The 23,121-nt window shown below is 38.1% G+C and overlaps 2 protein-coding genes across 2 annotated transcripts; one reads left to right on the top strand and one right to left on the bottom strand.

The window, feature by feature from the left end:
- Positions 1–5,603: 5,603 nt before the first annotated feature.
- Positions 5,604–6,860, top strand: LOC140037944 (F-box/FBD/LRR-repeat protein At5g53840-like). The gene is made up of 2 exons (XM_072083128.1): positions 5,604–5,657; positions 6,093–6,860. Exons 1-2 carry the CDS (start codon positions 5,604–5,606, stop codon positions 6,858–6,860), a joined length of 822 nt encoding a protein of 273 aa, XP_071939229.1.
- An 8,636-nt stretch (positions 6,861–15,496) lies between these two features.
- Positions 15,497–15,859, bottom strand: LOC140037943 (uncharacterized). Its single transcript, XM_072083127.1, has one exon. It carries the CDS (start codon positions 15,857–15,859, stop codon positions 15,497–15,499), a length of 363 nt encoding a protein of 120 aa, XP_071939228.1.
- Positions 15,860–23,121: the final 7,262 nt, after the last annotated feature.

The following is a 23,121-nucleotide window of genomic DNA, read 5'->3' as shown; positions in this document are numbered from 1 at the left end:
CCAACATTTGTCAGCAAATAGTTCGACTATTAAGCAAAATCTCAACATTAAGTTCCATGGATCAGCAGGCTAACAATTCATTCGCATTCTTCCACGTTTTTCACTACTAGCACATCTTTTTTTCTTTTCTAAAATATCCCTACACTTGAGTTTTTTTTTCACTTTTTTTTTTTGAGGAATGTTTAGTCTTTAGCCATTCAAACCTTTTGACACGAAGTCTGATATCAGCCAAATAAAGGAACCCAGTTACTCAACTCTCATCACTTAAAAACCACATACTCATAGTAATCACCATTTTTTAATGTGAAAGTCGACATTTTTGGTGAAAACCCCCGATTACTAGGCAACGACAACTAGCGGAGTGCAGCCAAACATAATCCATAAATAAGTACCAAAATAAAACTAAAAACCACACGTCTTCTTCATTTTTCAAATATGGAGAACTATGGTTAATAGGTAAACCAATTTACATGAAAAATGTCAGAAAAATATTTACAATACCTAGAAAAGCTAACTAAAAATTGTAAAAGTTACAAAATCTAAAATATTTCCCAAAAAGACTCTCTTAAACTTAACCATGTCATCCTTAACGCGTCAAAGTATAAAATCTTAGCAATAGAAAATTTTGAGATGTCTAACCATCATTTATCAGGGACAATCACAAATATGCACAAAGATAGGCAAAAATTGGATAAAATTTGAAAAAAAAAAATCAAACAAAAAATTTTCCAACAAAAATGCCTACATTTGCATTTTTCTAATATACTTCTCCCCCTACACCTAAATCTTACATTGTTCTCAATGTAAGAAATAAAGAACAAAATATGAAGTAAAAGGGACAACGAAACTTCTCTGAAAACTGAGGGGGTAGCAATCGGCTACGAGTCTGGAGCAAAAGAAGGGTTGAATCCCACGTGATGAAAATAGATGTCCAAGTTCTTGCATCATGTTTGATGACACAAAATTGGCAGGGATGACGATGATGGCGCTGGGAGTAGCAAGCGACAGAGATGAGCGGTGAACAGGAGCCCTAGGTAGTCCGTCATGTAGCTGGAGAGTGGAAAGAGAGAAAGAAAAAAGAAAGAAAGGAAAGATAGAATGCAGAAAGAAAGAAAAAGCAAAAGAGAAGAAAAAAAGGAAAAGAAAGAAAAAGAAAGAGAGAAAAAGAGAATGGAAAAAGAAAAGTAAAAGGAAAAAGAAAAATCTTCTCTCTGTTTTTTTTTTACCCTTCTCACTGAAACAAGACGCTGGCACATCAAAAAGTGGAAGAGTCTTCCGACCATGACGTTGGGGTATTTCTTCCTAGTGCATGATCAGAAGGCGCGGGCACGTCAAAAAGACTGGGAGTCTTCTAACCTTACATTGTGAAATTTCTTTCCTAGCTCGTATTTAGAAAGCACGGGCACATCATAAAGACTGAGAGTTTTCTGATCATGACTTTGGGAATTTTCTTCCTTGCACATGTCCAAAAGGCGCAGACACGTCAATCTTAAAATTCTGCACTTGTGAAAATAATGGACCCGTAAGTCAAATGCAGATGTGCCTTGTGAAGGGCTAGTCTTTTGTCCACTAAATTAACACAATCAAAATCAAACACACAAAACACAAGAATTCTGAAACAAAAATAATAAAAATGAACTAAAAACTAATTGAGTTGCCTCCCAATAAATGCCTTTCTTTAATATTTTTTGCTAGACATAAAGTATCATTTCTTAATTCGGTTGTAATTCGAGCTTTCTTTCAATTCGTGGCATTTTTTCATTGAATGCAACATTCTTCTTTAACTTTTTGTATATTTTCACATTATAAGTTGCTTTCAACCCATGATGCTTGTTCGTAGCAACTTTCAATTTACCGCTACAATTAAATTCAGGAAATTCTCGCGCAAAAGGATTAATAGAATGAATGGAAAATACAGAATGAGAGTGAATAGGATGTGTCATTGTATCAAAAATATAAAAATGAACTACTTTTTCATCAAATTCCATTATAAGAGTACCCTTACTAACATCAATTTTAGTTTGGGAAGTACTCAAGAAGGGTCTTCCTAAGATAATGGGTGATGGACTTGGAGCACTTCTAACATCCATGTAAAGCACATAAAAATTAGCAAGAAAAATTAATTCATCTATTGGCACTAAAACATTTTCAATTACTCCATCCGGATAAGCAAATGTACGATCAGCCAATTGAATTATTACCCTTGTTTCTTTCAAAAGTCCTAAATTTAGAGAATCATACATTGATTTAAGCATCACGTTAATAGAAACCCCTAAATCTAGCATGACATTTGTAATTTTAGAATGTCCAATCTTACAAGGGATAGTAAACATATCTGGATCCTCACATTTAGGTGGCAGTTTTCTTTGTAAAATCGTTGAGACATTCTCACCTACCACGATCTGCTCATCCCCTCTCAATTTCTTCTTGTTGACACACAAGTTCTTAAAGAATTTAGTGTATTTTGGCACTTACTTGATCGCATCCAACAAAAGGATATTGATTGCTACCTTTCGAAACCTCTAGAATTTCTTTCTCTTTGTCTTGCTTTTCTGGCTTTTCCAACCTATTAGGAAAAGGCGGTGGATTAGATCTAACTTTAATTATAGAATCAGGAATTACCTCTGAATTCACATTTCTCATTCCTTCCTTTTGAAACTCCTTTTTTATCCGATTTTTATTCTTATCTTTTGAAGTCACGAGTTTGGGTCCCTTAACTTCGTTCTCACTTCTTAAGGTCATGGCGCTTACATTCTTCAGGTTCACTTCAGATAGAGATAGCAATTTTTCTTGAACTTGGGATTCCAGATGATTTGATTGATATTGCCATCTAACTTATTTATCTTTCATCTGATTAATTTAAGTCTTACTATTTTGCATGTCAGACTTCATTTTCTGTTGGAACCACATAGTGTTAGCAGTTAGTTCTTTCATCATATTTTCTAATGATGGGCTTGAATTGGAAGAAGGAGCTTGTGGTTGAGACTAATATTGTTGTTGGTACCCGTGTTGTCTGTTTGGCATAAAGTTCTGTTGTCTGTTTCCTCCATAGATGAGGTTCGGATGATCACTCCAACCTGGGTTATAGGTACTAGAGTATGGCTGATACTCCTCTCTTGGCACGGGCACGTGACTAGTCATATTTACATGTTCAACTCCTTCATCTTGTAATACTGGACACCTATTTGTGGGATGACTCGTGTCCTTACAAATGCCACATGCTTTGGCCTGCTGCAAATTTCCTACAGCCAACTGTCGAATAATCGAAGTTAATTTAGATAATTGTTGTTGAATTGATGAGCCATTTACCTCATTTACTCTGCGAGTATGGACATCCTTTCTTGTGCCAAATTGTTGAGAATTTTCTGCCATCCTTTTTATTAATTCCCAAGTTTCTTGAGGAGTATTATTCACCCAGGCACCTCCACTAGTAGCATCTAAAAAGCTTCTGTCTCTAAAGAGTAAACCCTTATAGAAATACTGAAGCAGCAATTGTTCACTTATCAGGTGCTGAAGGCATCTAGTACACAGCTTCTTGAATCTTTTCCAGTAGTCATAAAGAGACTCCTCAGGATGCTGTGTAATGCCATGTATCTCTTTCCTCAGACTGGCAGCTCTGGATGCAGGAAAATATTTTTCTAAAAACTTCTTCTTTAGCTGTGCCTAGGTTGTGATACAACCTGCTGCCAGATAGTACAACAAATCTTTTATCGAATCCTTAAGAGAAAAAGGAAATGCTCTCATTTTTATCTGTTCTTCAATAATCCTAGGGGGTTTCATACTTGTTCACACAATATCAAATTCTCGCAAATGCTTATGGGGTTCCTCATCTGGAAGACCATGAAAAGGCGGTAAAAGGTGAATTGGACTAGATTTTAATTCAAAAGGGGTATTATCAGCTAAAGCAGGAAAAGTAATGCAAAGTGGTTGTTGGTGTAAATTTTGGGTAGCCAACTCCCTCAAAGGTCGAGCATTAACCATGACGACGTATTCTTGATCAGAATCGCTCAAGATGGCACTAAAAGAATCCGCCAATTCGAGTTCTAAATGGAACCTCGGAGATGCAACAATTGATTGCTCCTCTTTGTGTTTTCTAGTCTTCTTTCTTACTATATATGGAATCTTCTCTATTTTAGGATCGGAAATTAATTCACCTGTACAAAAAAATGGAGAATAAAATAGAAAAGTATCAGAAAATTAAAAATAAAATGAATTTAAAAAGAAACAAATTAACTAACGCCAGTCCTCGACAACGGCGCCAAAAATTGATAGGTGTCGAGACTGTACAATAATGAATACCTATGAGAAAAATATAAATTTTGTATATAGGGTGAGAAGGATCAAATCCACAGGAACTGGGGATAATTCATTTCCTCTAAAGCTCAAAGTTTGGGAAATTTTTATATAATTGAGGATAATTAAACAATTCAAATAAATTAAATAAAATAAAAACTAAATGACAATTTAACAAAATTAAATCAATTATGAATAATCTCTAACCAAAAAATAATTTCGAAGATGATTCACTCAATTGATCATCGATGCAATGATAATTTCATTTATTCGCTGATAAATAAGTTATAATGGTCAAACATGCATTGATAATCAGCTTCTCCTTATTATATCAGTGATCAAGGTACGACCATTAATCACTTCCCTAACCAAGAAATAACCCTAGGTACGATCATAGCGTTCAATTTCCCAATTGTCTTAAGAATTAAAGAAACCCTGTTTTAGCCAAATAACATGCTACGAAGGTTATTTTAAGTTAGTTCATATATCTCTCTGACACAAATCAAATCATACCAGTCACCACTAATTTAAAGTAATTAAAATCTATAATCAGTATAAGTAATCGAGTAAGAGTGACATTTCATAATTTGTACAACGCATTTTTTTAGTTAAAGATAAGAAATGCATGAATTTGTGTTAACGACCTACACAAAAAAATGTATTTGTGTGATTTAAGATACAAAGAGATAATTTCCAACTCAGCAAATAGATTTTTAAGTAGCTAAGTATCAGCTCAACATCTCAAGTATATTGATAAATTTATATGTTGCTAGCCATAGAAAAATTGAGTACAAAATATTCGTACCCAAGAGCTTTTAGTGTTGATCACATGAATCACATTTTAGTGCAGTTAAAAAACAAGCTCCAAAAATACTTCGGAAATTAGGGGGTTTGGGATCTGCCAACGTGATATTAGTGTTTTTTTTTTTTACTTACCATACATGCCTGAAAACTTATTACTAAAACAACGACTTTTATCAATACCTGTTCCCTATAAATAGAGGCTCTTTGCCATTTAGTAAAAATTGAAGGAAATAATTGTAATCATACGAAACCTCAATGGTTGTCCGTGCAATTTATTGTTTTAACGGTTGGTTACCCACTTCTGCTTCAAATATGTATCCGAATCCGCAATTATTAAGGATTACTAATTCCTACTGCTATGAGGAAAAAGATTTCCCCACGCTAAGCTAACCAGGCTGATGGTTGGTTTTAAGGATCATTAAATCATCGATTGAAGTTTGGCTATTCTAAGTTCAACAAAAACGTCTTGAAGTTTGGCTATTGTAGCAGCTAATTGTGTGCATTCCATGGAGAAAAAGGCGAAGAAGGCCCGTAGTGCACCACCGCAGTCGCGCCAGAAGGTGAAAGCTTCTCTCCTCTCGTCTCCCTTTTCTTTTGAGATTGTTTATTCTTGAGTTTATCTTATTTGCCACACTGCTGCATCTTGGGCTTATCTTATCTATCAGCTTCTTTAATTTTTAGGGGTTTTCATTGAAAAACAATCATAAAAAGATGAATTGTTCATTCTCCTTTGTTGCCTTTTAAATTATCAAGTACTTTGGAATATGAAATCACGTCTTCTTTCGGTAGCTATATATCCAATATTGGATATTGGTAGCGTGGGCATATTACTTTGCATGTTAATCTGCACCTGCGTTTTTGTAGATAAATATCTGATCAAAACTTGTATTTCTTGCTATGTTGATTGTGTCTTAGAGACTAAGCTTTACTTTTTTTTTTAAACTATACAACTTGTTCAAACCTGTCTTTTGAATGTGGAAATATTGCTTTTGCAGGATTGGATTGATCAGTTGCCGGAAGAAATTCTGGGAAACATATTGTCACGCATGGCGATGAAAGAGGCAGCAAGGACAAGTATCCTTTCTCGTAGGTGGAGGAACCTCTGGAAAGTTTATGGTAGCCATTTGGATTTTGATTCATCGGAAACAATGCGGTTTATGTTCGATGGGGTTAAAGAACGCCACATCGAAGCACCAAAATATCAAGATTGGGTTAATCAAGTCTTAGATTCCCATGAAGGTTCATCATTAGAACGACTGAGAATTGCTTTTGACTTGGGCGGGTCATATATTTATGCAACTGCTGTTGATAAATGGATCGACTTTGCCATCGTGAAAAGAGTCCAAAGGCTTGAAGTGGATCTGACTGCAGCTGCCGGATGTTATACGTGTTCTGATAGTGTCTATACTTTCCTGTCCTGGTTGCTGGATTTACCTTCTGATTTTCCGAGTTTTGATAGACTAACAGTCCTGTGCTTGAAGTCTGTTTCGATAACTGAAGAAGATCTGGCATACTTCTTATCAACATGTCCTTTCCTCGAGCAACTAACGGTGGAAAATTCTTCCTCTCTGCAAAACTTCAGAGCTTCGGGTCAGTCACTCAAGTTGAAGCACTTGGAGATTGGATATTGCCAGAAGTTGCAGAATGTTGAGGTTTCAGCTGCAAGTCTTGTATCTTTCAAATACGCCGGGCCAAGGATAAACATATGCGTAATAGAAGTTCCAGAACTCTCTTTAGTTTCCTTTAGTAATCAATACTGTTAGGACTGGCCCAGGAATAAACAAACTAATGTTAGAATAAAATAGGCGGTATAACCGACCATATAATACTTAGGCGGTAAAACCGACCATATAAAAGGGTTGCGGCAACCCAATAAGGACAAAATAACAAAGCAAATAAAAGACACAGAAGATTTACGTGATTCGGTCAAATTGACCTACGTCCACGAGAGGAGGAGGAACAATATTTCTACTACAAAAAAAAATACAAAAGCCGTAGGAAAGTGGTTCCTTGGACAAAAGGCACTTATAAAAGGTTTAGAAAATATTTCTAAATACAAAACAAGAGAGCCTAAAATATTTGACTAAATGGGCTAAATGACTCAAGAAACTGATAGCCCATATAACTCTCCTCTTGAGTGGTGCAATTAACTTCAACATATGAAGCCTATATTTATAGGCGCAAAACGGAAGGCATCCTTAGCTTTCCTCCGATGTGGGACGAACCACAATTCTTTGGTCAGCAATTGCGGCTTCAACAAATCTCCATCTTGGTGAGTCCCCAACATCGATAATAGTAAAACTGCTCCACCTTCTCCACATAAGCCCCAATGGGCATAAATCACCAACAATGAATACCAATCAAGTCCAAGCACTGCTTGAACTTGTAAACTGGAAGAGGTTTCGTAAACATATCGGCTGGATTGTCCTTGGTATTAATTTTCTGAACAAGAATCTTTCCTTCATCAATGATATCCCGAATGAAGTGATATTTCACATCAATATGTTTCGTCCTCTCATGATACATCGATCTTTAGTCAAATGTATGGCACTTTGACTATTACAGTGAATAACAGTAATACCTTGATGTAGGCTAAACTCACTAAACAAACTCTTCAACCACAAGGCTTCTTTGATTGCCTCGGTCACAGCCATATATTCTGCTTCTGTAGTAGACAAAGTGACGACAGGCTGTAGAGTAGCTTTCCAACTAACAACACAATCGCCAATGCAAAATACATAGTCTGAAAGTGATCTTCTCCTGTCAAGATCCCTAGCGTAATCTGAGTCTACAAAACCAACCAAAGTGTTATTATTTCTTCCAAACTCCAAATATGCATTTGAAGTACCTCGCAAGTATCTGAAAATCCACTTCACACCCTGCCAATGTACTTTACCAGGACAAGGCATATATCTACTAATAACACTGACTGCTTGTGCAATATCTGGACGAGTACAAACCATTGCATACATAATACTGCCGACTGTACTGGAATAAGGAACCCGTGCCATATAATCTTCCTCTTCATCTGATTTTGGTGATTGAGCAGCAGATAGCCGAAAATGGCTAGCCAGAGGAGTAGATACTGGTTTAGCATCTTTCATGCCAAAACGCTCCAAAACTTTCTCAAAGTAATTTTTCTGGATCAAGAATAACTTCCCTACTCTTCGATTTCGATTGATATCCATGCCAAGAATTTTCTTGGCTATTTCCAAATCTTTCATTTCAAATTCACTATTTAACTGCAGTTTCAAAGTGTGAATTTTTGACAAATTCTTGGCCGCAATGAGCATGTCATCAACATAAAGCAGGAAATTAATGAAAGAACCATCATTTAATTTTCGGAAGTAAACACAACTATCATACATGCTCCTCAAATAACCATGACCCAACATAAAGGAATCAAACCTCTTATACCACTGTCTTGGAGACTGTTTCAATCCATATAAGAATTTCTTCAATAAGCAAGCATGGTCTTCCTTACCTTCAATTTCAAAATCCTGAGGTTGTTTCATATAAACTTGTTCTTCAAGTTCGCCATGCAAGAAAACTGTCTTAACATCAAGCTGCTCTAACTCCAAATCATACATGGCAACCAAAGCAAGTAAAACACGAATAGAGCTATGTTTACCAACAGGTGAGAATACATCATTAAAATCAACACCTTGTATCTAACTATAGCCCTTTGCAACTAATCGTGGTTTATACCTTGCATCTTCAACTCCTGGAATACCTTCCTTTTTCTTGAAGACCCACTTGCAACCAACTATTTTCTTATTTGACGGCGACTTTACAAGAACCCAAGTTTCATTCTGATGAAGAGATTCAATTTCTTCATTTATCGCAATCAACCACTTTGCAGAATCATCACAAGAAACTGCTTCTAAATAGGTGGAAGGCTTACCAACTGCATCAGTTTCTTCTGCAACAGACAAACCATATGCAACTAAATTTGCATATCTTTGTGGTGGTTGAATGTCTCTTCTTTGTCTATCTCTGGCTATGGAATACTTCTCTTCTTCTGAACTATCTTCAACAGTAGATTCAGGTGCATCTACTGGCACTTGCTGAATAGAAGATTTGGACTGAGAAGGACCGGAACTGCCAATATCAAGCTCCACCTGCTCCTGTGTACTATCAGTAGTACAAGAACTAGAAGACTCCTTCTTGAAAGATAACATAGACAATTCATCAAACTCTACTGATTACAAATTTTGAAGATTTGGGATCAAGACACCATAATTTGTATCCTTTCACCCCAGAAGCATACCCAAGAAAAATACACTTTTTAGCTCTAAACTCCAATTTTCCATCATTCACGTGCATGTATGCTGGACACCCAAAAACTTTTAAATTGGAGTAATCAGCAGGAGTACCTGACCAAACTTCCTCAGAAGTTTTGAAATCAAAAGATGCAGAAGGAGAACGGTTGACAATATAACAGGCCATATTGATCGCCTCTGCCCAAAAGTCGTTTGTCAACCCTGCATTGGAGATCATACATTTTGCTCTCTCCAAAAGCGTTCTGTTCATACGTTCAGCCACACCATTTTGTTGAGACGTCATTCTGACAGTACGATGCCGAACAATTCCTTCATTCTTACAAAATTCATTAAATTCACTTTCACAAAATTTCATGTCATTATCTGTTCTCAACCGCTTAACATGCTTTCCTGTTTATTTCTCAATCAAAACTTTTCATTGCTTGAAAGTTAGGAAAACATCATTTTTATGCTTAAGAAAATAGACACAAACTTTCCTTGAATAATCATCAATGAAAGTCAACATGTACCTGGCACCACCTTTAGAAGAAGCACGAGAAGGATCCCATATATCTGAGTGAATGTAATCAATAGTACCTTTTGTCTTGTGAATTGCTGGTAAACTGAAGCTGACTTTTTTCTGCTTCCCAAAAATATAATGTTCACAGAATTCCAATGGCCCGGTACTTTGTCCACAAAGAAGTCCTCTTTTACTCAATATGCCCAAACCTTTTTTGCTCATGTGCCCCAAACGCATATGCCATAATTTGATGATGTCTGTATCTGACAAAGATGATGTTGAAACAGCAGCAGCACCTGTAACAATAGATCCCTGCAAAATATATAAAATACCAGATCTGTGTGCTTTCATAACAACAAGAGCTCCTCGAGTGATTTTGAGAACTCCATCTCCACCTGAATACCTGCACCTAATAGACTCAAGAGTGCCCAAAGAGATGAGATTTTTCTTCAAATCTGGAACATGTCTAACATTTGTGAGCGTCCCCACAATACCATCGTACATTTTAATTCGGATTGTGCCTTTGCCAACAACTTTACAAACGGTATTGTTACCCATTAAGACAACTCCACCTTCAGTTGATTCATATGTTGAAAATGTAATGATCTCACATCGGCTAGGGAGGAAGTCCTGGAGCTGCTTTAATAGCCTGTAGTGGTCTCTCCCACCTGACCGAGGCCTTTTGGAGAGGTGCTGGGTTTCTTGACTTGCGGGTTTGGGTTCTTCACTTGTTGTGGGCTATAACTCCACCTCCAGGAACAAAACCCAAGACCCAATGGGGCGGTTAACTGTGGGACAATATTGGTCAGGGGCATTAGAGTTGGTATCAGAGCCGACTCCCGACCCCGATGTGCCAGCGAGGACGCTGGGTTCCCTAAGGGGAGTGGATTGTAATGATCTCACATCGGTTAGGGAGGAAGTCTTGGGGTTGCTTTAATAGCCTGTAGTAGTCTCTCCTACCTAACCGAGGTCTTTTGGAGGGGTGTTGGGTTTCTTGACCTGCGGGTTTGGGCAATTCACTTGTTGTGCGCTATAACCCCACCTTCAAGAACAAAATCCACGGCCCAATGGGACGGTTAACTGTGAGACAATATTGGTCAGGGGCGTTAGAGAAAACCAGTCCCTATTGGGACACATATGATATGAACAATCCGAATCTAAAATCCACTTATTGTTTGACCTAAAAATATTTTTTGTTGCACAGAAAATGGTTCCATCATTCTCATCAGCTGCTATACTAGTTTCAGCAAATTCAGTATTTTTCTCAATAAATTTTCCTTTTTTGCTTTTCGTTATTTTTCAATTTAAAGCAATCAGAGATAACATGACCCTTCTTTTTACAATAGTTGCACACCATATTTTTATGTCTGGACTTGGATTTACTTCTATTTTCTGTGTTTCTCTTTTTAGATCTACCCCGAATAAACAAGTCATCAGCTTGACTCCCACTAGTTTCCCTAGTAATATCCCTATCTATCTGCTCTTTAGATTTTAATGCAGATTTAATTTTTCAATACGAAATTGTTTTCTTTCCATAAATCATAGTATCACGGAAATGCTTAAAGGACTGGGGAAGGGAACACAAAAGTAATAGGGCTTGATCTTCATCATCAATTTTCGAATATATATTCTCCAAATCCATAATGATGGAATTAAATTTATCAAGATGGGAGAGTATAGATGTACCTTCAGACATCCAAAACATGTACAAACTCAGTTTCAAATATAGTCGATTCTCGACTGTTTTCTTCATATACAAGGCCTTAAGTTTGTCCCACATGGCCTTTGCTGAAGTCTCAGTGGCTACCTCTTGCAAAACCTCATTGGAGAGATATAAGATTATACTGGATTTGGTCTTCTTATCCATATTGGCGAAATCCGTATCCTTTACATCTTCTGGCTTATTCTCAACTCCTTGTATTGTCAAATCAACTCCGTCTTAAACAAGAATGGCCTCCATCTTGAGCTACCATATCCCGAAGTTGACATTCCTATCGAATTTTCGACAACCGTCTTTGTTATCGTCATTGTTGCCACAAAATCTGTAACTTGAAGTTTGTCTCAAAAAACTGGTCAAAATATGCAAGTCTCATGAGTGGGCCCCACAGGATGAGCGGACCCCATCAGATGAGTGGGTCCCACGGAATGAACGGGCCCCACAGGATAAACGGACCCCACGAGCTAAACCTGTTTTGCAAAATATATCAACCAGCTTTGATACCAGTTTGTTAGGACTGGCTTAGGAATAAATAAACTAATGTTAGAATAAAATAGGCGGTATAACCAACCATATAATACTTAGGCAGTATAACCGATCATATAATGATTAGGCGGTAAAATCGACCATATAAAAGGGTTGCGGCAACCCAATAAGGACAAAATAACAAAGCAATAAAAGACACATAAGATTTATGTGGTTCGGTCAAATTGACTTACGTCCACGGGAGGAGGAGGAACAATATTTCTACTATGAAGAAGAAATACAAAAGCTCTAGGAAAGTGGTTCCTAGGCCAAAAGGCATTTATAAAAGGTTTAAGAAATATTCATAAACACAAAACAAGAGAGTCTAAAATATTTGACTAAATGGGCTAAATGACTCAAGAAACTAATAGCCCATATAACTCTCTTGAGTGGTGCAATTAACCTCAACATATGAGGCCTATATTTATAGGCGCAAAACGGAAGGCATCCTTAACTTTCCTCCGATGTGGGACGAACCACAATTCTTTGGTCAGCAATTGCGGCTTCAACAAATACTGTGAGAAGTTCATCATCAATCCTCCAAGTTCTTTGTATCTCTCTCGGCTGGAAAAACTAGAATTGGATCTGAGGTTCACGGTAATATTGATTAACAGTTTCTGCATTTTTATTTATGTGCTACTTGTTTGTCTTTGTTTCCTAAATTGTTCACTGGTGCTGGTTTGCTTTTAACCATTAACTTCTGCTTTTAACATCTCGAGTGTAGGGTTCAACAAGATGCGTAGGTTTTCCATCTAATTTTCCGGAATTCCGCAACCTTAAGCACTTGGAATTGAAATTTGTAGCAGTTGCCGATGAAAGTGCTCTCCTCTTCAGCTCCATCATAGGTGCATCTCCTGGACTAATTACGCTGACATTGAAGTATGACATTGATTGGGCAACAAGACACCAAACCTTATCAAATCCAGAAGTATTTAGAAACCAAGGAATGTTAGACGTGTGTGAGAAGGAGTGGGAAGAGCAAGCAAGGAGATATAGTCACAAGTGTCTCAACGTGATCGAATTTGTTGGTTGGGCTGGGATCAACACCGATGTTCAACTTGCAATTATTTGCTCGAGACTGCCATTTCACTAGAGAAGATCATAGTTGATTGCCGAATTCCTCGTTATACTCGAACATCATGGAATGAAGAGCTCTGTCCAATGCCAGGGAACAGGGAAGCTGCTTTACTAAGTGCGAAGGAGCTTCAAAGGAAACTACCTCCCAGAGCCCAGTTGATTATAGTTTAGCGTTTGAAAATCCAATTCAACAGAACTATTCTGTTGTTATTGAGACCGTCATGTTTGGAGTTCTTGTTTATGTGTATTTTCTTTATGTAAAATCAATTTCGTTCAGTTTCAACAAATCCCCCTTTTATTCAGTTCTCCATCTCATTTGCTCTCTTTCTCCCTTTTTCTTTCAATAACATTGCTGAATTACATTGATAATTCCTCAAGATTCATCTCTTTCGTCAGAGTTCAGACATAGCTCAAATGTTAAAGCACTAATCATGCATGATATGATGATCATCAAGAAGTACAATATATGCTTGGTGGTAAAAAGAGGAACGGGTGTGATCAGAATCAGATGGGTTTGCTATTATCTTTATCACTGCCTGTGAGGCATGATAAAGAAGAAGAAGAAAATGAGAGTTCCGGCATGATGATCAAGAAGAAGTCCGAAATATCTGCAAAGGTTCCAGCATGTGATTTGTTTGCGGGACGAAGCCAAAAGAATTAAGCCAAGCAAGAAGAACTAGATTTTAAGGAAATTGGGGCAAAAGCAGGGGCTTTTAACTGCAGATTCAAAGATGATGCCAAGCTTGTTGAGAAATGTGCCCCGTGTTGAAGATTCGGAGTTCCATGAACTTGAACAACTTATGGCTCCTATGGACGAGAAGGAAAAGAAGGTATTGGATCGAGGTAATCAGATCAGGAAGAGCAGTGCTAATCCTTCTGGTGACTTCTTGGTTGTAGTTGGTTTCTTTCTGTAAGCTTCATCAGTTTTCTAGATGACTTCAAACATGGGATTTGACTATCATGACCAATTGCCATACAAGCATTTCAACCTGTAGCAAGGTTTCTTTTTATATTAGTATTAGTTGTGAATTTATGTAAGCATGAAGAGTTCAAAAGAAAAATAATTTTCTTATATATTTGTGAATACTTATATTTTGTATCTAAGTTTTCAAGTAGTGTATTAATCTTTGAATAAATTATTAACTTTATATATAATTAAAAGCCGAAAACTATGCGTCTTTATTCAACTAAATATCAAAGATGCCAAAGCATATTTTCTTCATGAAGGGAAGTTTCTAGCAACTTTAATGAAGTAACAATTAAAATAGCACCAAATAAAATGATATATATGGATAAAAAACTAATAATAATAAAGTTTGTTAGAAGAGAGAGGAAAATGTAACAAAATATAATTAAAATTTATTTAAAATGATTAAGTTTTTAAAAGAGAGAAATTATGAAAAAAAAAATTGGTTAGTGAAAAGTTGAATGTGAACATGGGTAAAATCCGAATATCCATACGACTCATTAATTCGTTTTAATTAGGCATGCTAAATAGGAGAGAAAAAAATAAGAATTAAGTTTACGAGATTTATGACTATTTCACTTGTCTCTCCCCAAACTTTTGAAATGCTCATATACCTCCCTTGATAGAAAGAATATTAGGACCTATTGCTGATAGAAGGTGTTGCGGATTGACTATAGTACCATTTCTCTTTGGTGTTGCTAAAGACACAATTTGACATAAAACATTTCTACGACAAATAAAAGGAAAAAATGTAATGGTATACAACCAGATTACAACAATGGTGTCAGATTATTTGCAGCAATAGTGAACTAGTTCTTAACAAGAAATTGAATGGAACGGGAATTTGAAGGAAAATAATGAATTCAGCTTCTCATTAATAACTTGGGAAATCAATTACAGAAACAGAAACAATGGATTCAGAGTGAAGGGGAAAGAATAAAGGAAAAAATGTGAGAGAGAGAGGAGGGAGATTGGCAGAGCCAAGTCTCCTTTTACAACCAATTGGAAAAAATGACAAAACTTAGCTATCACTAGGATCCTTTGATGGCCATTTCTGGACTAACTAACTTCTAAATAGGCCAATAAGGTAAGGACACGTGGGATTCTAGAATAATCAACTCCACTTGCTCATAACATAAGCACAATTTAGTTGTGCTAGGAAAAGGCATGGTTTTAAAGTCATGCCTTCTCCTTTCTTCAAGCTGATCGACTGCGCATTCTTTGTAAACTGGAACACGACTTCTTCTTTCTTCAAGCTAGACTGCGAAGATCTCCCCGCAATTCCTCTACACTCCATGACAAAGCCTCCCCATTTAAAAAAAATCTTGTCCTTAAGATTGAAACTGAGGGAACTGCTCCCTAATTTCTTCTGCAAATTCCCATGTTGCCTCTGTTGGATCTGTTCCCCACCAATGAATCAGCCATTGCACTGCAGCTGCATTCCTTTTCTTGACTATTCTTCTGTCTAACACTGCAACTGGTTCGACCCTCAAGTGCCCTTTTCCATCAACCTCTGGTAGCTGCAAGACAGGTGTAATTTGGTTCCCAACCTTCTTCTTCAGTAGAGAGACATGGAAAACAGGGTGTATCTTGGAACCTATTGGCAACTTAAACCTGTATGCAACCTCCCAAACCTTCTCTACCACCTCATAGGGTCCATAGTATCGTGTTGACAACTTGGTGTTGCCTCTCATAGCCACTGAACCTTGCCTGTAAGGCTGTAGTCTCAATTACACCCAATCTCCAACTTCAAACTTCCTTTCACTTTTCCTCTTATCAGCATATCTTTTCATCCTTTCTTGAGCCTGCTTCAGGTTCTGTTTCAGAGTAATTTCAACCTTATGCCTCTCCCTCAAGTAGTCCCCAACTACAGCCACCTTAGCCTAAATGTATGGTCCCAGAGCCAGTTGGGGGGTGCCTGCCTGTATAGGGCTTCAAAGGGGGTCATTTGGATGGCTGTGTGGTAGCTAGTGTTATACCACCATTCTGCCATAGTCAACCAATGATTCCACTTCTTTGGTTCTAAATGTGAATAGCATCTGAGGTACATCTCTAGTACCTGATTTACTCTTTCAGTTTGGCCATCAAACTATGGATAGTAAGCTGTACTGAGGTCCAGCTTAGCTCCCAACAATGTAAACATTTCACTCCAAAATTGACTAGTAAAGATCCTATCCCTGTCTGATAGCATACTGTGGGGTACTCCATGTAACTTGACTACTCCATCCAAGAATATTTTGGCAATCTTTGGGGCATTAAAAGGATGTGAGATGCTCAGAAAATGGGCATATTTGGTATACCTATCCACCACTACCATAATGGTATCCCTCCCCTCAGAGTTAGGCAATCCCTCAATGAAATCCAGAGTGACATGGCTTCAAAGGTGCTGTGGAACTGGTAGGGGTTGCAGTAGCCCTGGATAGGACACATGTTCATCCTTGCATTTCCTACAGACATCACATTCCAAAATTACTGTCTTAATGTCTTTGTACACGCCTGGCTAGTAGAATGATTGCTTGGCTCTCATGAAGCTTGCTTGTATGCCAGAATGTCCTCCCAATTAGGAGTCATGTAGGGTGCTGATCAGCCTCTTCCATATCTATCCTCCAGATCCCACAACCACTCTCCCTTTGAACTTCAGTACACCATTTTGGTAACTGAGGTTGGGAATTTGGTCTTGTTTCAATAACACCTTTCTGATGCTGTTCTGCGCCCAGTCATCCCCTTGTTAGCTGCTAATCACTTCTTTGATCCATTCTGGTACTATGGTAGTTATTACAGTGCACTCCAAGCCTTGATCACCTCTCCTAGACAAGGCATCTGCTACCACATTCTCCTTGTCTTTCCTGTAGTGGATCTTATAACTTAGTCCCATGAGATTAGTTAACCATTTCTGCTGCAGGGGATGGTGATCCTTTGTTCTAATAAGTACTTCAAGCTCTGATGATCAATGTTAATGATGAAGTGCTGACCCTCCAGGTAGTGCCTCCCTTGGAGACTGCTGTCACTAGAGCCAATAGTTCTTTCTCATAGATAGATAATTCCATATTCTTTGGCCCCAAACCTTGACTGATATAGGCTAATGGTCTCCTGTTCTACATCAATACTGCCCCTATTCCATTGTAACAGGCATCAGTCTCAATTACAAAGGGTTGGTTGAAGTCAGGTAGGGCCAGTACAGGTGTTGTTGAAGTCAGGTAGGGCGAGTACAGGTGTGTCACACATGGCTCCTTTGAGCTTCTGAAATGCTTCTTCAGCTTCTGTCCCCTATTAGAAGCTGTCTTTCTTCAGCAGTGCAGTCAATGGCCTAGCTATACTGCCATATCCCTTGACAAATCTTTGATAGTACCCAGTCAAGCCTAGGAATCCCCTCAGCTGTTTTACATTTTCTGGTTTAGGCCACTTCATCATACCTTCAATCTTCCTAGGGTCAGCTTTCACCCCTTCAGCTACGATGATGTGCCCTAGGTATTCCACTTGTGTCTGAGCAAAGGCATATTTGCTCCTCTTGGCATACAGTTGTTGTTCTCTGAGGATGTTCAGAACCTCTGCAACATGCTTAATGTCGCGCCCCACTTTTTGATGAATGTGTGTGTATGGTGTGAAAGTAGTGTGTGAGATATGTATGTGGACGTGTGTGAAAGTGAAAAGAAAAGACCGTGGGATTGTGAAATGCGACGGTTTGGTCAAATAAAGTTCAAAAGGGTTTTTGTATGAAAAATGGAGTCGCCACTTGGTATAGAGTTAGGGTGTACCAAGTCACCCAAAAATGATTTGTGTTTTTGAAAGAAAAAAGTAAACAAACCCTTTTAAAGAACTTTTTAGGTCTACGTAACCAAAGAAAGGGATCGGGGGTCACATTTGATAAGGGAGAAGGCAAAGGCAAAGCCTAAGGCACTCCCTTACCCTAGCCAAAATTAGTTGCGTGACTTAGCCCCACTTTTCCTAATTCTTCTACCCAAAATATGTGTTGCATGTTGGATGTGACTAATGGACATGAAAACAAATGCAATCCTAAATCTAAAATGTTTCTTATGAGATTTTTTGGTCCCAACCACATGAATTGTGATGGCCAGTAAGGAAAGCCCTCATAGAAGTCATGAATAATGCAAATGAAGACTCAAGCATGAGTGTAAGTGTGCAAATGTAAGAAAAGTGCAAGTGTGCAAATGTAAAGAATGTACATATGTGCAAGTGTATGAAAATAAGGTATAAAGGTAGTAAATATATAAATGCAATTGGGTGCAATTTGTGAGGTAGAAAAACAAGTGACAAGAAGAAAATGTGTGAACATGGCATTTGGGTTGGAAAACATATAAGTAGTGAGAAAATGTGGATAAAGAAAGTGAGGAAGTGATATGATGAAAATGAAAGTGTATGAGTCTAGAGGAATGCATCAAGTCGGGTACGGGAATGACTCCTAACTTCATGACTTTAATTTTCCCTTTGATTAGAAGGAAGAACTAGCGTGCTAAGGCTATTTCGGAGCCCCACTCGCTCGTTTCCCTTATCGAAAGGGGATTCTCAAGCAAATGTACCCTATAACTGGCATGAAGATGCAAAAAGCCTAAAATGAGGGGAAAAGGATTGGAGGAGCATGCCAAATGATAAAAAAAACTAAGAAAAATGCATGCAATGTAGTGAACATGCAAGTATGCACTAACGAAAGGGGGACGGCCTATTGGGTCTAGCGTTGGACTAGCCCTTTCTATGAATTCCTACTAGCGTTGGACTAGTGGAAAAGGACAATGAACCACAACTAGTGTTGGACTAGTGTGGAAACGAACAATGAACCACAACTAGCGTTGGACTAGTGTGGTGACGTGTATTCATCCATTACATTCATTCATGACGATGGAAAGCGAGTAGACATGTCAATCACCTATAAACATATAGCACATAACACTTAGCATGCTCGATTAGATGCAAGAACCTAATAAAGCAAGTAACACATAACACATAGGCATGCAACCAAGCCAATGAGCCTATTACATTCGCTAACTAAAACAAAAGGGGAAGGCGAAGAATGGACAAAAATGCTCGCCAAGCCCTATCTATTACAAGCCAAGAGGTGTACACATACCCCATTAAAAGAATAACTTAATAAAAACAAGAGTAAATGAAATAAATGAAAGGAATTAAGGAAAAAGTAAGGAAAACAAAATAAACATGCAATTCTCACTTAGCACGTTGGATCACATAGGGGAGAGACAAAAAAGATAAAAGAAATTATACCTCCCTTGGAATGGTGTCCAAATGAAAGAAAAATGGCTTCAAAATAATAAAAAGGTCAAGGTACCACTTTAATTGAGAAAAATTAAAAGAAATGTGCAAACAAAGCTCACTTGATCATAAATCCCCTAAAGTCATGACTTAAGTGCAATTGAAACAAAGCATAGTAATTAATTGAAACAAACAAGCAATGAAGTTATAAAATTAAAGCCGCCAAGGACCAAATTGATGAAATTATTCAATTGATTGGGTCCTAGTGGAACAAAGGGAGACTTGAGGGGTTAGAATGTAATTTTTCTTTTGGTTTTTCATGCATGCCTACGTAGCAGACTTGAACTTCTGCAAATAATAAAAACCTGCTGTTGTCAATCTTGCGGCAATTTTCCAGCCGCAACTCTATCCAATTCATCATGCAAAACAGGTTTATTCAGCACCAAGATCCTACCTATCCATCATCCACTAAACACGCAACTTCATTACATGATTGAATCAAGAAAGGGAGCTGATCATCAAGGGTGGAAGGAAAACCAAACAACAAAAGAAGGAATAAGATTGCTGCGACTGAAGGCTTCGGCAACTGATGAAGCCTTCAGCATGATTCTGCAGAATAATTTTCATGTACAAAGGTCTGCAATTTCAGCAAAACAGACGCACACAACAGCTTTGAAGTTATTCCAATCAAACGTGGCCGCATATCCAAACGAACAGGGAACATAAAAAAAAACAACTGATGCAAAAATTCTGGACAAGATGTTCATATGAAGAGATGATTTAGCAACCTGCAATTCGTTTTTGATATGGCTTATCAGCAAGTGTTCAACATGATTCAAGCCTTTCAGCCCCCAAACATGCAAACCCAACACCTCTTATTCAAATATCTCATCAAGTAGGCAATGAGATCCACTGGATGGAATGGGTCATTATAGGAACAGAAAGACAGCAATACATAACAACAAACATATCTGTCTAGCTACTTCAGTCTTTGTGTATTAGGTGCTAAAAACTTCCAGACTTATTCACCAGTTGGACTAGCAAACATAAGTGCTAGGCCCTCATCTCATTGTTATTAACATGGCCATCTATCCTGGGGGGTTCAATCGAAAGCAAACTGCATCAGAATTGCAGCAAAGAAAAGAGAAAGCTCGCAATCCACATAGGCGGGTCATCCCATCAAACAAACAACAAGTCCAGAAGCACGAACAAATTAAAATCTCAGCAACCAAAGAAAGAAAAACTTCAGCAACAAACCGAGAGTTTAGAGCTTGTTGCAACAACCTTGCGTATGATAATGGGTCTAAGGACGAAGACAGGAGGTCACACTCATACGGAAAACATCAAAGTCAGCCATAACTAACAAATACATGAACCAGGGACGATTACGATGAACAACCATACGAGAACATATTTATGTTTCTGATGAAACAGCGATGGTATCATCAAAACCAAAGAAAGCTTCTAACTTCACCATCAAACATCCCAAGTAAGCGAAAGAAACAGAAAAAGGAAGCATCTTTACCCGTAAAAATGAGAGGGAAGATGCGATTCAACCTTGAGGTGTAGTACGCTCCAGCAGATGAACGGGATGTATTGCTTCGTTTGAGCAGATCCAGGGAGCAATGGAGAACCTCAATCTTCCTTCGACCCTGCCTTATGAATCTTCCTTTTCTCCAGATTTTCTCGCACAGGCTCCCTCCTCTAAAGCTCTCTGCTTTTTCCTTAATCAGCCGCCCGCCAACTCTCTGTAATCTCTCCCTTACTTAGTTTTCAGCCGCCACTCTCTCTAGCTCTCTTTTCTCTCTTAGCCGCTAACTCCTATCTTCATTAGCCGTCCCCTCTCTCTCCAAAACTCTCTTAGCCGCCCCCTCTCTTGCGTCTCTTTCTTTTTATACCGGAATCATAACCCTAAACCTTCAGTCCTTTCTTCTATATTTGCAACCCAAGGGCTGACCGAGCCTTTCTTTGCAAGCTGCGAAAAAACGCAGCTTGCATGTCGCGTATCCCTTTTTTTTTTGAGATTAATTAAAACAAAATTGATAATAATAAAAATAAATAATAAAAACAGTTTAATTAACATTGGATAAAAATAAATAAACTAGAAACAACAAAGTGCAAAATCCATTTTCCCTTTTTTTTCATTTTCCATTTTCAAAGTTTTTCTCTTTTTTTTTCAAGAAAACATTGAATTTAAAAAACAACTAAAGCATATTTTTTGAATGCTTTTTTTTCTTTTTTTTTCGAGAAATTCTATGCTAAAACTTAAAAGTAAAAATAAAATAAAAACTAAAAAACTAAAACTAAAAAGTGAATAAAACTAACACGACAAATAAAAACTAAATGCTAAAAATTTGGTGTCTATACTTAAAATGCTCCTGTAAACTTGAGTTGTATACCAAGACATCATCAAAAAACACCAGTACAAACTTCCTTAGCTGCTTTTGGAACACCTGGTTCATCAAGCCTTGGAAAGTCGCAGGGGCATTGGTCAGCCCAAATGGCATCACCTTGAACTCATAGAGCCCCTATTGAGTTCTAAATGCAGTCTTGGGAATATCTTCAGCCTTGACGCTGATCTGGAAGTACCCTGCCCTTAAATCTATCTTGGTGAAGAACTTGGAACCATTCAACACATCTAAAAGTTCATCAATAAGGGGTATTAGGTATTTGTTCTTGATTGTCAGCTCATTCAACTGTCTATAGTCAACACAGAATCTCTAGGTGCCATCCTTCTTTTTTACCAGCAGGACAGGAGATGCCAAGAGGCTGCTGCTGAGCTGAATGATACCATTTCCCAACATTTCCTGCACCAACCTCTCAATTTCAGCCTTCTGAACATAGGGATAGCTGTATGGCTTGATGTGGAAAGGCTTGGATCCCTCTTTAAGGATAATGGAATGATCATGACTCCTCTCAGGGGGCAGTCCTTAAGGTTCCTTGAATACCTCATCAAAATCCTGCAATACTCCTTCTATCTCTGGGGATATATTATCACTATCATGCACCTCTTCATTTACTGCACTCAGTTGTGCCAAAATTCCATAGGCCTATTTCCTAGCCCACATGTGCAATCTACTTCCTTTTATCAACCTTAGTTGCATCTGATCACTCTCTCCCTTCAATTCTACCTGCTGTTCTTCCTCTTGAACTTCACACTCAGCCCCTTGAAGTCAAACTCCATGGGACTAAATTTGGCAAGCCAGTCTACTCCTAGCACCATATCATGTTCTCCTCCACTCTATTGATCTTGAAGAACTTGTTAGCTTTACGGATCCATTCCCTTGGATTATCTCCTGTGAAGTTAGGCAACTCCATCTTAGGTACTCTGGTTAGGATCAGCTCTCCTTCCAATCTGATCTACCATGGCCTTCCCCTTGTGTTTCTCCATTCCTGCCTCCTTCCTTGAGTCCTCCTATGGAGCTGCTACTTTCCGCCTCTTTGTCCTTGTCATTGAACTTTGCCATCATCTGTGCCATCATAGACATCATACTTTCATACTTTTGGTCTAGATTTTTAAGGGTTCTCTTTGTGCTCTCTTGTCTGTGCTCCAGATATTTGACCATATTGCCTAGCTCAGATAGATCCTTCCTTAACACCTCATCATGTGATTTTGTCATCCCAATGGCTCGTAGCTAAGCTCTGATACCACTGTTATGGTATAGAACCAGATTACAGCAATGGTGATAGATTATTTGCAGCAGCAGTGAACTAGTTCTTAACAAGAAATTGA

The sequence above is a fragment of the Coffea arabica genome, chromosome 3c (genome assembly GCF_036785885.1).
Source record: "Coffea arabica cultivar ET-39 chromosome 3c, Coffea Arabica ET-39 HiFi, whole genome shotgun sequence".
NCBI lineage: Eukaryota > Viridiplantae > Streptophyta > Magnoliopsida > Gentianales > Rubiaceae > Coffea > Coffea arabica.
The sequence above is the reverse complement of the archived record's forward strand: the minus strand, read 5'-3'. Positions and strand labels throughout refer to the sequence as shown.